General features: G+C 38.1%; 1 protein-coding gene across 3 annotated transcripts; it reads right to left on the minus strand.

Annotated features, from left to right (window-relative positions):
* Nucleotides 1–2,618: 2,618 nt before the first annotated feature.
* Nucleotides 2,619–14,491, minus strand: LOC124820048 (ribonucleases P/MRP protein subunit POP1). 3 transcript variants are annotated; one of them, XM_088099749.1, is made up of 11 exons: nucleotides 14,251–14,491; nucleotides 13,561–14,026; nucleotides 13,267–13,363; nucleotides 12,961–13,059; nucleotides 12,601–12,885; nucleotides 5,404–5,522; nucleotides 4,795–5,319; nucleotides 4,405–4,513; nucleotides 3,731–4,314; nucleotides 3,165–3,332; nucleotides 2,619–3,049 (listed from the first exon to the last, which is right to left on the minus strand). In XM_088099749.1, the coding sequence occupies exons 2-11, from the start codon at nucleotides 14,019–14,021 to the stop codon at nucleotides 2,854–2,856; spliced, it is 2,643 nt and encodes an 880-aa protein (XP_087955875.1). In that variant the 5' UTR covers nucleotides 14,022–14,026; nucleotides 14,251–14,491; the 3' UTR covers nucleotides 2,619–2,853. The 3 variants fall into 3 exon arrangements, with proteins under 3 accessions (XP_087955875.1, XP_047147632.2, XP_087955876.1); XM_047291676.2 differs by having other exon boundaries at nucleotides 13,561–14,030; XM_088099750.1 differs by lacking the exon at nucleotides 12,601–12,885 and having other exon boundaries at nucleotides 13,561–14,030; nucleotides 14,251–14,487.
* Between the last annotated feature and the right edge of the window lie 346 nt (nucleotides 14,492–14,837).

The following is a 14,837-nucleotide window of genomic DNA, read 5'->3' on the forward strand; positions in this document are numbered from 1 at the left end:
TTCCTTGAGGTTCTCATGTCCTCAATACGGATAAATTTAGCAATCCTCTCCTGGAGTTCGTCTATAGATTTTGGTGGTCTGACATACAACAGTTCAGAAAAATAGCCAGGTTTTAAACATGACGGCAAGTTATTGATGACGAAAATGTGATTCACATCTTTCACCCGTCGCGCGATCTCGTTGTATCTTTGGATGAACGCCTTTAAGGTTTCATCTTTTCCTTGCTTGCTGTTTATCAATTTTGCTAGCTTCCGATTGGATGCATACTACTTTTGAAAAGAGTTTCTATCGTGGCAAAACAGTCTATTGTGTTTGGAGGGAGGGTATGGTACCATTCCAGTGTTTCATCCCTTAATGATAAGGAGAAAGCCCTGCATATGACTGGATCACTATCTGTGCAGAATGCCATCGCATTGGTGAAGATCCTGAGGTGGTTATTAGGGTCCGCCGAGCCATCGTATCTCTCCAATGTCGGAGGAGGTTTCTCCGGCATAGGAGTTTGCATGATGGCCGCCGTAAACGAAAGTAGACCGATAGGCCGAATAGTTTGAAGGGGTGTTGGCGTGGGTTCCCTTCTTCCCCGACCGCCAGGTTCAGTATGGGCAGATCGTTCCCCGTTACGACTATCCTCATTATCCCCATGTCTGTTTGAGGCGGATAGTTCGGGTGAGGGTCGTTGTGCCCTTAAGGTAGCAATTTCTTCTGCATGTTTCCACTGTAACTCCTATTGTTCCTGTATGGTCCGTGCTTGTGCTTCGATCTGGGCTTGTAACTCTCTGATTAGATCTCTGATGTTCTGCTCTTCCATATTTCTTATGGTTACCATTGGGTGTCTTCAAGCCTCGGCCCCACGGTAGGCGCCAAAATGTTTCAGTGTGGATGTTGCGGGACCGAGATACTGTTTAACGTGCTTTCCTTGTTTCCGGTCGTCTGATTGCTTGAGCCGCTCATTTTCTTTTGCGCTAGACCGTTCGGTTTCTCCCAGCTATGACCGCTCGGCTATCAATATCTTTAATCAGATATCTTTGATTATTTTATCCTCTGTTGGACTATTAGCTCAATAATAACTTAAACGCTGACCCATTTACTTATTAGCTCATCAACGTATTACTCTTAAATTAAGTCACGCAATTTTTGGCCCAACTACAACCCAATCCAACTAACCGATCGCCCAACTCTCTTAATCGTTTGGCCTGGATATCATACTATACCGTTTAAAATAAATATATTACTCGTGCTGAGAATTATATCAAAATACAATGTATCAATTAACAAAATAAATGTGTAAAGTTTTGAAAAATTAAAAATTTCTTATATCAATATTTTAGCCTCAAAATTTAGTTCTTAATATTAATATATATAACTACGGGATAAAAGGGGTTGAATGACAGTAAAAATCATCCCATCCTCTTCAAATAATAATATCCTTAAGAAACAAAAACCTAATAGAGTCCAGACCTTGGTAGATGACTCTTTGGTCTATTTTCAAAGTCCCGTTAGACTTATTCTCAATTGGAGACACATTATCTTAAGTAAGAGTTGGAAGGAACATAATTTTAACTTTTTCAAACCTCCACGCTTAGAGTTGCTCTTTTTTCTCATACTATATTAAAAACTTATCTCATGGAGATTTGATCAATATTTCAATTATAATTTTCCACTTGTTGATAAATCAGAAAACATATATTTCTCTTTTATTTTGAGAAAATTAATAGAGTAGGAAATTTTTTGTGTTATAATCGTAGTTTGTGGGGGGTTTCATGAGATAGTATTCTTTTTTTTATATAATTTTGTTATTATATTCTAAACTTATACATCGTTATAATATTGATACAATTTTGGTTGTATATACAAAACTTGCAAATTGTATTTTTTATAAACCTATAATTTATTATTATTATTAGATTAGTTTAGATATAGGAACTTTGTAAATATATATTAATTAAAAGAGATGAGAAAATGTTCTTAAAAGAAAGTTAATATAGATATACATAAAATAATATTTTAAAAATAAAAAGTAGTAATAATACAGGATGACTATTTTTTTATTTTTTTTTATCCTGAGGGTACTTAAAATCCTTTAATCCGTATACAGATTTTATTTACAGAGCTAAAAGAAAAGATGATATCTCTCTTCAGAATTCCCCAACAAACTCCATCTTGGTTAAATTAAACCATTTTTTTGTAATTAAAGTGCAATAAATATTTTTGTATTTAACTGAAACCCTTGTATTTATCAAAGGTTACTAAACCAAGGGAAAGTAACTTGGATTTCACTTAAGTTTTCACTTTTAAAGAATTATTGCCATGAAAATTGCGCTTAACCGAGACTAAAATAGTAACTTGGGCAAAAAATAACAGTAACCCCACTACAACTATAATTTAATTATCTGAAATTAGACTATGGCAGTTGAAGAATCATTATCTAACAACTAATCTCTTAGATTATATAAGTATATTCCTCCTTTTATCAAAATAAAAAATATAAATGTTTATCTTTATCCTCCCTGTGTTTAATAGTATATTTTAGGTTATTTTTCAGTACAGTTATTAGTTTTCCAACAAAAGCAGACAATTCTCAATAATTATAACAACTTTTTGCATGAAACAGGCCCTCGTTAATATAGGAGCACAGCAACATAACATTAGCAACATTTACAAAAACTAATGAACAAGTTGCTGGGCTAAAGGGCAGTAGTTACAGGAATGGATAATTTAAAATGTCTAGATTATACTGAAGATACATAAAAGTTCAAGATATCTTCTTCACTTTCCTCTTTTCTTGTATGGAAATTTTTGCCTATTTGACTATAGAAATGTAAGTTGCACCGTTCAATCCAGCATAAAAACACTTTACAAGAACTCAATGTCATTTTCCTTGTATTCAAGAATGATAGAGGCAAGAGCAAGTCTATAAGCTGTAGATCTCAAATTCCTGACAAGTACATATATTTCTCTCCTCTTTTTCATAGGCATCTCCTTCCACTGTTCCTCTCTTAAATGAGATAGTAAAACAGCCTCGCAAAAGCCCTCAGCTACAAGACTCTTGCTGCAATGACATTGCACTCGGTAAGATCCTCTATAATGAGACATTTAAATGTTTTGTAGACATTATGCACATACTAGTAAATGATTAAAGTAAAAAATCGATAAGATTTTACTACCTTCCTTGAACAGATCCTGTTGTGACAAAGCCAATAGGCCACCGGTGAGATTTGCTAGCAATAGAATCATCTGGTATCTGCATTTCCCATCTACCAGAGGAATGTTCTTTGAAGTATAATCGCATAGCAGACTGAGACATTTGAAGTCCCTCTTCATTTATCTCTGAACTGCAACAATATACACGATATATATAGTTATATTTAAAAGATTTATATTAGTCTGCACTGAAGTTTTAAATTTAATATCGTTTCCAAGCAACAGGAGAAGAATGAATCATTTCATCTTTATCTTGTACTTGAAAGAGTCGGAAAAATCACAGACTTATACAATGTATAGCAACATTTGTAAGATTCCATTTGAATTGCATGAACCATAAAAATGAATTTAAGAAAATCAATGTTGCTTGTTAGTTGCTATTCTTTACCAAATTCCAGCCTATAATTAGCCAACATAGGTGTGGGCTAAATTAACAGAAAAATTTACTAGAATAATGGATCATATCCAACAAAAACAAAATATTATTCTCAATAATAAAATAGGAATTCATAATTTAAATATTAATTACCTTGAAGTCCATAAAAATATATCAGAAGGATATGGTGCACAAATAACTGCACCCTCTTCAAAACAACCTTCCTTGAATGGACGAAGATGAACTCTTAGAAAAGATGGCTTATGGTCACATATGTCAGAGCTTGTATACCTTGGATCAAGCTTTAATTCTCCATTAATAAACTTGGAGATTCTAGCCTCTCCATCTGTTGCGTAAGGAAACAATACCAACTGACCGACTTTGGTTTCATGGAGGAATGTGGTCAGCATAGAACCTGTCCTAACTACAGTTCCATTAAACGAATTACTCCAAGAGTCAGAGTTTGAGATTTTAAAGCTACCAGGGTAAGGATTTGGTAATGAACTGAAGTTGGTCAAATCTTCCCTTGTTGAAAGATCAGGAGTCTTCATTGAACTAATCATTTTGTCAAAAGTAACGCGAACAATACCCCATGGAGGTTGGATTGGAACTCTCAAATGCCTTATGGATGGAGGACGAAGTTCTTCTTTTTTATTAAATGCAGCTTCTTTTTCTTCCATTAAACAAGAGTATGCCTTACAATCTGGAAAATCTGAAGGGACAACTGGTAGCCCCATCTGGATAAAGAGAAAAAGATATATTAGTTACAGTAAAAAGGCAGAAAATTTGCATTTTTTGGCAGTTGAGGATGTAATGCAAATACTCACTTCACATGTAATCCAATGCTTCTCTTGCAAACCTATTGCATGTGCCCCATTGGAGATAAGCGGAATCCAGAAAGCTTTGACCCAACTTAAGGGAAGTATAACGGACCATCTAGAAGCAAATTACAGAAGCATTCATTGTATAGTATAAAGGAAGGTTTTGACATAAATATTCAATGCATTGCAAGGAATCATGTTCAATCTCAGCAGGGCATTAAAACTTAAATTGTCATATGTTTGTCTTAATATTGTTCTTGTAGTATATATCTTAAGCAGGTGATCACAAATACCTATTGTTTATTTTCAACAATAATGCAATAGTGTAGATATATGTTCATAAAAAACACCAGTAAATTCAAGAAATTAAAAGGAAAAATAGATTAAAGAAGTTACCCAATGCTCAATTCCTTCACATCATTTTTTAAAAGAAGAATAGGGCAAGATCTCGAGCTCTGCAGCTTAGTTGAAGTGCTGGCATCTCCAGAATCTGTATCAACAAGGCAGAAATTAACCATTCGTTCATGATGTTTCTCCTTGGAAAGGACACTGTCTTCCACTGGGGGCCTCAACCCTCTGGCAGTAGCATACCATAGATCATCAACATTAGACTGGCAATCTTCAGGATTTGACCATGATAATGAACATAAATCTTTGTTCTCTTCCAAAATTCCTCCCAGTTCAGCAAGCTCTTTGCACTTTGTTTCCGATGCATCACTCAAAGTCTTAGTTGAAATGTCCTCCACTGGAACAACATTTCTCTTCCATGGCAATTCTCGAGGATCCTTAACATTCAGAGGTAACATAGCACAAGAAGAAAAACTATCTCCATTTTTCAGTGTGGTTGAATTTCTATTCTGAGAAACACACCCTTCTTCAATCACTATATGTTTCTTTAATTGCCAATGATTCTCTGAAATACTAAAGGAAAGAAGAAAAATAAGCCATTTTTTATCACTAATGTTATAAAAAAAGGAAATGTTTTGCCCAAATTAAACAACAAACCCTCCAACAGGATGAAGTATCTTTTGAAGAAGTTGAAATGCCCGTAATCCAAATAATTCTAATTTTGCAAGTTGACCCTCAAGGGAAAAGCAATTAATTAATATGCCCGTCTTCTCCATCTGAATAAAAAAGAATATTGCAAGTGAGTTTATATATAGTTTACAATTTTAAATTTTTCAATTTCATCAGGAAAATTAAAACCTTGACCAAGCAACACCAACCAAATTAAAACCAAATAGAATTTTTATCTGAAACATAACTTTTTTTTCCAATTTCTACATTTAAGCAAAATTCTAGCACGATTAATGATATTGTGATTTCAGACAAAAAAAATTTCATATGAAGTTACATAATTAAAGAAACAATTTGATAGGTTCAGGGGATGTATATATTAGAAGAAATAAGAGACAGACAGTTATAACTGTCTGTGTGGTGGACTATTGTAAACAAACTATTATATATAGTTTGTACAGGGTTGTTTTCATTAGTCTGGGAGTTCTTTGATAGTAAAAGGAAAGGGAGAGACAGGTCCTCTTGAAAGACCTGGTGTTGTGTGTGTTCTACATCCTAGTGCAGACCAAGCTGTCTGGTTTCATTGTAAGATCATCCAAGAACCTGTCTTGGAGTTCTTTGAGGAAGTAATAAAATCTGAGTACATGTCATTGGTATTCAAAACCTCTTTCTTGGTGATGTGGTGGTTGTTGGGGCATGGTGATTACAAGAATGGAGGCAAGATTGGATGTGCTAGAGAAAATAATGCAAGAACAGGACAATGAGAATCATAGAAGGTTCCAACGATTGGAGGAGATGATTAAGGGCCTGACGATGGTGGTTGAAAGATTAGCATCCTCTGATAAGCATACAGAGGACAACGTTTCTGTTGCCAGGGGAGGAAATGAAGGCAGCCAGGTAAAGGAGGAGGTTCCTTTGGGATTTCTTCAAAATGGCAGAAGTTGGACATTCCTGTGTTTACAAGAGACTAAGCTTATGGCTGGACCAACAGGCTGGAGAAGTATTTTCGTTTGGAAGAAGTCAATGAGGAGGAGAGCATGCAGGCTGTGATGGTTGCTTTGGAGGGGGAAAGCTTTGAATTGGTTTCAACAATGGAAAACCTGCAATCTGCATCCGACATGGGAAGCTTTCAAAGACATGGTGGTTAGACGATTTCAGCCAACAATGCTGCAAAACCTATTTGAAGTTTTGATTGGGCTATTCCTGTGAGAAAATAGAGAAGATTAGGAGAAATCTCCCTTATGTGTTTAGCATACACATAGGTTAGTTTATTTATAATGTAAGATAAGGGTTAAACCCTAAATACAGAATGGGCTAAGCCCAATTAACATAAACACACAACTTAACATCTAACACTCCCCCTCAAGCTGGAGCATATAAATCATATATTCCAAGCTTGTTACAAAGATAGTCAATTCTTGGTCCTCGTAAGGACTTGGTGAATATGTCTGCCAACTGGTTGCTTGAGTTAACGAACTCAGTCTTGATATCTCCGGATATGATTTTTTCTCTAATAAAATGACAATCAACTTCAATGTGCTTGGTTCTCTCATGGAAGACAGGGTTAGAGCTAATACGGAGAGCAGCTTGATTATCACATATAAGTGTCATGCGAGTGACATCTCCAAATTTCAATTCACTAAGTAATTGTTTAAGCCACACAAGCTCGCAAGTAGCAGATGCCATAGCTCTATATTCTGCTTCTGCGCTGGACCTTGCCACAACACTTTGCTTCTTACTTTTCCAAGATATCAGGTTGCCACCAATAGAGACACAATATCCAAAAGTAGACCTCCTATCAGAAGGGGAACCAGCCCAATCAGCATCTGAATAGCAAACAATTTTTGTATCGTTGTTAGGGCCATATAGCAAACCTTTTCCGGGTGATCCTTTAATATACTTCAGTATGCGAACAACTGCATCCCAATGGTCTTCACATGGGGAGTTTAGAAATTGACTCACCACACTAACTGCGAAGGAAATGTCAGGACGAGTAACAGTAAGATAGTTTAGTTTACCAACTAATCTTCTGTACCGTTCAGGATTGAGAAAGGCTCCCCCTGATTTGGTAGGAGTTTGATGTTAGGATCCATAGGTGTCTCAACAGATTTACAGTTCATTAACCCTGTTTCCTCCAAGATGTCTAATGCATACTTCCTCTGAGATATGACAATACCATCATTGGATTGTGCTACTTCAATACCCAAAAAGTATCGGAGTTTGCCAAGATCTTTGGTTTGAAAATGATGACAAAGGTGTTGTTTCATCTGAGAGATGCCGAGATAGTCACTTCCTGTGAGAACAATATCATCGACATACACTATTAAGTAAATACATCCAGCACTTGAGTGGCGATAGAACACTCAATGATCCGCTTCACTGCGAGACATACCAAATTGTTGAACAACACAACTGAATTTACCAAACCAGGCCCAAGGAGAATGTTTTAGGCCATATAAGGATTTGCGAAGACGACATACCAATCCAGATGACTCCCCCTGAGCAACAAAGCCAGGCGGTTGCTCCATATAAATTTCTTCATGCAAATCACCATTTAGGAAAGCATTTTTGACATCAAGTTGATAAAGAGGCCATTGTCGAAGAGCGGCCATGGCAATGAATAGGCGAACAGAAGTCATTTTTGCCACTGGAGAAAAAGTATCACCATAATCCAAACCAAAAATCTGTGTGTAGCCTTTGGCAACCAGTCGAGCTTTCAGACGATCAATTGTGCCATCAGGGCCAACCGTGACAGCATACACCCACCTGCAACCAACAACAGACTTTCTAGATGGTAATTGGACAAGCTCCCAAGTTCCACTTTTCTGTAAAGCACTTAATTCATCCAGCATAGCTTGACGCCAGCCAGGATGAGTTAAGGCATCACCCACAGATTTAGGAAGTGACACAGAAGAAATGGATGAGAGACAAGTGTAAAAAGATGGAGATAATCTGTGGTAACTAAGAATAGTATAATGAGGGGAAGGGTTACGGGTAGAGCGTATACCTTTACGGAGGGCAATAGGCAAGTCAGACTCAGTTGCTGGAGCCGGAGGAGACACATGAGGCGGCACCAGAAGTGAGTCATGAGGGAGACGATTACGGCGACTATAAACCTGAAGGGGTGGAGGTGAAGGATGATCATGTGGTGAATGAGAGTCTAAAGAAGGAGAAGACAAAATGGGTGGAGCATCACCAGGAGGATCACATATAAGAGGAATATCAACAGTAACAGGGAGAGGTACAGAACTAGAAGATAGATGTGAAAAGTAAAAAGAAGACTCATCAAAAGTGACATCAGCAGAGATAAAATGACGATTGAGGGAAGGGGAAAAACACTTATAGCCCTTTTGTGACCGTGGAAATCCTAAGAAGACACATTTGTGAGACCTAGGAGATAACTTATCAAGACCAGGACTAAAATCATGAACAAAACATGTAAACCCAAAAACTCGAAGAGGTAATGGATGCAGAGGGTCTTGAGGAAATAAGATTGAATGAGGGATTTTGTTATCTAGGACGGAAGATGGCATGCGGTTGATAAGATAACATGCTGTGAGAACTGCATCACCCCAAAAACGTGAGGGTACTTGACCATGAATAAGAAGTGTACGAGTTGTTTCAATAAGGTGTCTATTCTTGCGCTCAGCCACCCCATTTTGTTGAGGGGTATAAGCACATGAGGTTTGGTGAAGAATGCCATGAGAAGCCATAAACTGTTTAAACGGTTGAGAAAGGTATTCACGGCCATTATCACTGCGTAAAGTGAGAATAGAAACCCCAAACTGAGTTTTTATTTCATTGAAAAAAGATTGAAAAATAGAAAACTCAGAACGATTCTTCATGAGAAACAACCAAGTACATCTGGAATAGTCATCAATAAAGGTAACAAAATACTGAAATCCAAAAGTTGACTTGACACGGCTAGGGCCCCAAATATCAGAATGAACCAATGAAAAGGGGGATGACGCTCTTTGTGAAACACTACGAGGAAAGGAACTACGAGTATGTTTACCTAACTGACAAGACTCACACGACTGATAAGTTCGACAGACTCGGAACAAGTTGCTGCAGTTTGGCAAGACTTGGATGACCTAACTGAGCATGAAGAAGGGATGGTGACTCCATGATTACGCCAGCATGTGGAGAAGGGCTGAGATGATATAGGCCATGAGACTCACATCTTGTGCCAATCATGTGTTTCGAACTCCGGTCCTGCAACCAAACAGAATCTTTGGTAAATGAAATAACACAATTAAGGGAACGAGTTAAACGACTTACGGACAATAAGTTAAAAGGAGACCCAGGGACATAAAGTACATTATCAATGGATATGGACGGAAAAATATGAACAGTACCAATACCATGAGATGAGACTCTAGACCCATCAGCCATCGTTACCGAGGGTAAATTACCCGGACATGACAAGGAGGAAAACAAGGACTTATTACCAGTGATATGATCGGTAGCGCCTGAGTCAAGGACCCAAGATCCGAGAGAGTGAGTCAGACCAACAAAAGGGGTACCTGTGCGTATAACAGAAGCAGATGTAGTGGAACTAGAGTGCTGACGGTCCTCATACCATCTGAGAAATTCCTGAAAGAGTACAGGGTTATTTATGGTATTTGATGAAGTAGGATGGTCTGCAGACGGTGATCGGGGAGGTGGATCAGAATTAGCCATTGCTATAGGTCGAGGAGGACGTCCATGAAGCACATAGCATCTATCAATTTTGTGGCCTAACTTGCCACAATGGTCACATTTTGGACGTCCTTTACCTAGTTGGCGAGACCGACTCCGATCATCAAGTTGGGCAGCCATGGAGAGGGAGAAACCCTAAAAATCCAAAGTGCTCCGATTGACGCAACGACCACAGATCCAGAAAGAGGGCGAGGAGGCGATCACGGCGGTGCTGATCGGCGGCGGAACTCTCCGGCGACGCGCCGGCACGCGCGGCGGGAAGCGGCGGCAGCAGTGACTGTTGCAGCGGCGCGTGGAGGCGCGTGGGTGGTCCGTTCGCCGCGATCTTTGGACCACGGTGGTCGCCCGGCCGAGACGATTCCAATGGTGTGGTCGTCGGTCGATTCTGGAACTCCGGCGACGGCGGCGGCGACTGCAGCGACAGCGGCGGTGATGGGTACCGGAGACCGTGGAGTTGGCGGGAACTATTCCTGTGCTCTAGATACCATGTGAGAAAATAGTGAAGATTAGGAGAAATCTCCCTTATGTGTTTAGCATACACATAGGGTAGTTTATTTATAATGTAAGATAAGGGTTAAACCCTAAATACAGAATGGGCTAAGCCCAATTAACATAAACACACAACTTAACATCTAACAATTCCCAACTAGACAAGTGGGAGAATATATTGAACAATTTGAACAGTATGCTAGACTCTAGGAATATAGCAAGATTATTTGATTGGCATATTCTTGAATGGTTTGAAGGAAGAAATCAATGTTGAAGTTAAACTGCAGGAGCCCAAGAATCTTGTTGAGTTAATGATGAAGGCTCAAATGGTAGAAGAAAAGGTTAGAGTCACCACCAAGGGGAATCTCTCACTGTGCAGCTTCAAAGTAACACCTACAAACAGTTGCCACCTTCTCATAATTACTCAAAGGAAGTGGGAAATTCAGTGGGTTTTACCAACTCCAACAGAGGAAGTGGAGAGAGCAGTGGCTGTGTCAGCACCATCAATATTCTCCTGCTGGAACTCCACAAAAAGGGGCACCATTTAGAAAATTGTCCCAAGGGAATATGCTTAAGGTGCGATGAGAAGTTTGGGTCTAATCATACTTGCAAGTCAGGAATTAGGGGAATCTGCTGCCTGCCTTCATAAATAATTTCCAGACCTTCACCTTGAGAATAAGGTGAATCTTCATGGATGGATATTGATAGGTTTGATACAGTTTACAAAAGAAGTAAAAAAGAAGGTAGTTAGTACAGTTGAAAACACCTCTCATCCATTAAAAACAGTTGTGAAGCTGCTACAGCCATCAATACTGAGTTTCTTGCTTTTTCACCTAGAGGACAAAGTGAAACTTCAAGGAGGGATATTGATAGGTTCAGGGGAAGTATATATTAGAAGAAATAAGAGAGACAGACATTATAACTGTCTGTTGTAAACAAACTACTATATATAGTCTGTATAGGGTTGTTTTCATTAAGTCTAGGAGTTCTTTGATAGTAAAAGGGAAGGGAGAGACAAGTCCTCTCGAAAGACTTGGTGTTGTGTGTGTTCTACATCCTAGTGCAGACCAAGCTGTCTGGTTTCATTGTAAGATCATCCAATAACCTGTCTTGGAATTCTTTGAAGTAATAAAATTTGGGTACCTATCATAATGAAAAGTTATCAAGCTGAGATGTGAATGCAAATAATGTCCCATAACCCAACCATGCCTATTCACTAGGGTAATGAAATGTAGCACTGACATGAAATGAAAGCCTTTCAAATGGACAATGAGAATGGAGAATAGCACTGTAAATTGAGATTATTTGTAACACACTGATAAACAAACTCATGAAGGCCAACAGAAAAAAATTAAAGGAAAACTAGGCACAGTAATTAGTGTAGTTATAGAATTCGTTAGAATTTATTAACAGCAGTTACTTACCAAACTATAAAGGTAGTTGTTAGGCTTCTTTAGTCAAGAAGTCTAACTATCACTCAAAATGGCACACACTCACTTACCATATTACTGGAAACAGAACTGTATTATTATTGTAACCAAAGAATACAAGAATAGGAGAGCACTCCCTCCTCCAAGGGTTTCCCTTTCACAAAGAGCCAAAGCTCAATCTACAAGATTATCCAAAAAGTACCCTCACACAAGACCTCCCTGCCTTCTTATAAAGGCCCCCCTGACCAACTAACCAATAACAACTAATTCCTAATTTATTTCCTTCTATTCTGCACACATTATATCCTAACAGTAGGTAGCTAATTTAAATAGTAGAAGGGAAGTAGAATCCCTCATTCAGCAATGTTAGCAATTCAGAAAAGAACATTAGCTTTTTTGGAAGGAAAAACTCGTTTGTACTTTCATTATTGAAACAACTATATTACGTTTTCCCAATCCTTTCTATATGAAATCTCAGACTCTGATTTTGGGTTTATATCAAACAACAAAGAAAAAAAAAAAACAACACGAAGTACCATGTAAGAAGCTGAAAAAGAAAGTGAACCTCTTTCTGACAGGCAATTTTTAGATTATTAAATCCTTCTTCAAAGGCAGAAGCATGTATCCACACCCAAAGGTGTCTAAATGGAGAACCATGCTTCACTTTGTCTGGTTTTTCACATAATTCAACACTATGTTTGTTTGAATCATTACCGATATCATGTTGTCCAAAAGAAGTATAATGATTTTGTTCATCTAGCTGTGTACTTATATTTTGTTGGGAAATTGGTTGCCATATATAGGTCACAGGAGCAATGGGTGGACAAATGAGGCCTCCATCTTGACGCAGCTGTAAAGAAATAAAATTTATTTCACTATTTTAAACCAAACTGGAAGTCACTGGAGTCAAAAATAGGTTACCTACCATTGCACTTCCATAGGTTACACCAGAGATTAAAGAGTCCGGATGTGTAGTTGTTGGAGAGGGTTCTAGTACCGATCTCAATACTGAAATCAATGAGTCCTGTATATAGTAGTCAACATTAGATAAAACAGAAAACTAAACCATCACTATCTAGGGCTGAGAGCCCACAATAATTGTTCGGAGCAAGCATCTCAATAGGTTTCAATGAGAGAACAAGGCATTAGAAAGTCTTAGACTCAGATGCCTAACAATGAAAAAGAAGAAATTTCCAAAAAAAATACTAAAACCAAAACTAAAATAAACTACCTCTGGACCCTCCAATTGGAGGGCAGTGTAATAGCTTGCATCGTGTACAAGCACCCCTTCTTTGAGCCTTTTCAAGAGTGCCCTCGAACCTTTCCCTCTGCATAAGAGGATACAAAATCCTTGTTAGTATTTCCAAGGAAATGATAAAACACTCTTGTTGCACCAGGTTTCCATAATAAATTCAAGCAAATCCCAACAAAATCAAAGTCTCAAACAACCCTACATCATGAAATTAATTAGCTTCAAGTTTTCCCATTGACTCTTACATGTTTCCTTTTAACCCAAAAAGCCTACCTTCCTTGAAGACATAAAGGAAGATGGTAACCCCAAAGCTTGGTCATAGCAAACCGTTTTGCATGCCAAACATGAGTTCTCAACCTCTTGGTTCCATCCCCAGAAGTGCAAAAACCATTCTCTGGGTTATTCTTTAGTTCATATCTTCGACGAACACGCCGAGGAAGCTTCTTTAGTTCATCCTCCTCCAAACCTGATTTAGCAAAGGCTTTGCCCACTATTCCCACTTTCTGCCTCTTTCTTCTACGGCCTTTTCTTGCAATTTGGTTGTTAAATGCAGTTGTTCTTCTTCTCTTGTTCCTTTGAGACCTATAATCATTGTTTACTCGGTTTTCTATGATAGATTGTAGACTATGGAGCTCAAGGGCACGGGATTCAGCATATTTCTGCACATTGATTGTCCGAGGAGGTTGCAGTATAGGTAATGAAATTTGAGGCCTTTTGATTCCTTCACCAACCATGGTTACTGACTAATCAAATAAAAAAACGTTAGTTTACAATTTTTCATTGTATAGACACAAAACCAGAAGGACAAAAACAGGGCAAATCAAGGGAGCTCAAGGCAAAATCAGGAAAACCACAAAACAATGGCGAAACAAAATCAGGGAAACTAGAACCCCAAAACAATCCATATAACCCAAAAACAAAATCAGGGAAATAAGGGCAAATTCAAGGGATAAATAAACGAACCTGTTCGTGGTAACGTGCGTCCTTGCTCTGCGTGGGAACCGTCACGCGCGCCTCCTCTCTTGATCTCGGTGGTAGTTGCTCGAGGTGTAATGACTATATCCCATTAAACCAACATTAGGACGTAATATTAACAGCAACACGAATGTATAAACACCACACAATCTCTATTCCTTCACCACTCGTAGTTTAATCCAGTGTGTAACACCAATGTATGTAAAATCATTATCCAATCAACGTCATAACAGAACACAACATAATTACCGTATCATGCCATCCCATCGAAAAGCAATTCATAATTCTAAAATGACTGTACTAGATTCAGTACACGGTAATAAGTAGTGTCATATTAAGCACAAGTTTAACCATGCCTCTACAGTACTTTAACCACATATATCATACATAAACTACTCATGTTTTATTTTATATTATACACCACTTAATTCTAATCATTAGGAAGATAAGACTACTTCATGTTCTTTTTAAATCTAATGCAAAATAAATTTAGGCATTTAAGAACACTTAAGTGAAATCTTCTGCAGCTTTTTGGGAAAACTCAGCCTAAGGTAGACAATATAGTTCCCCGGGAC

Source organism: Vigna umbellata, chromosome 9 (genome assembly GCF_029865625.1).
Source record: "Vigna umbellata cultivar VRB3 chromosome 9, Vumbellata_1.0, whole genome shotgun sequence".
Lineage (NCBI taxonomy): Eukaryota > Viridiplantae > Streptophyta > Magnoliopsida > Fabales > Fabaceae > Vigna > Vigna umbellata.

Coding starts and splice junctions, on each gene's coding strand:
- LOC124820048 (XM_088099749.1), bottom strand. CDS start 14,021: ATGGTTGGTGAAGGAATCAAAAGGCCTCAAATTTCATTACCTATACTG. Junction 3,333..3,730: donor ATATTTTTATGGACTTCAAG/GTAATTAATATT, acceptor ATATTGTTGCAG/TTCAGAGATAAATGAAGAGG. Junction 3,050..3,164: donor ACAGGATCTGTTCAAGGAAG/GTAGTAAAATCT, acceptor ATGTCATTGCAG/CAAGAGTCTTGTAGCTGAGG.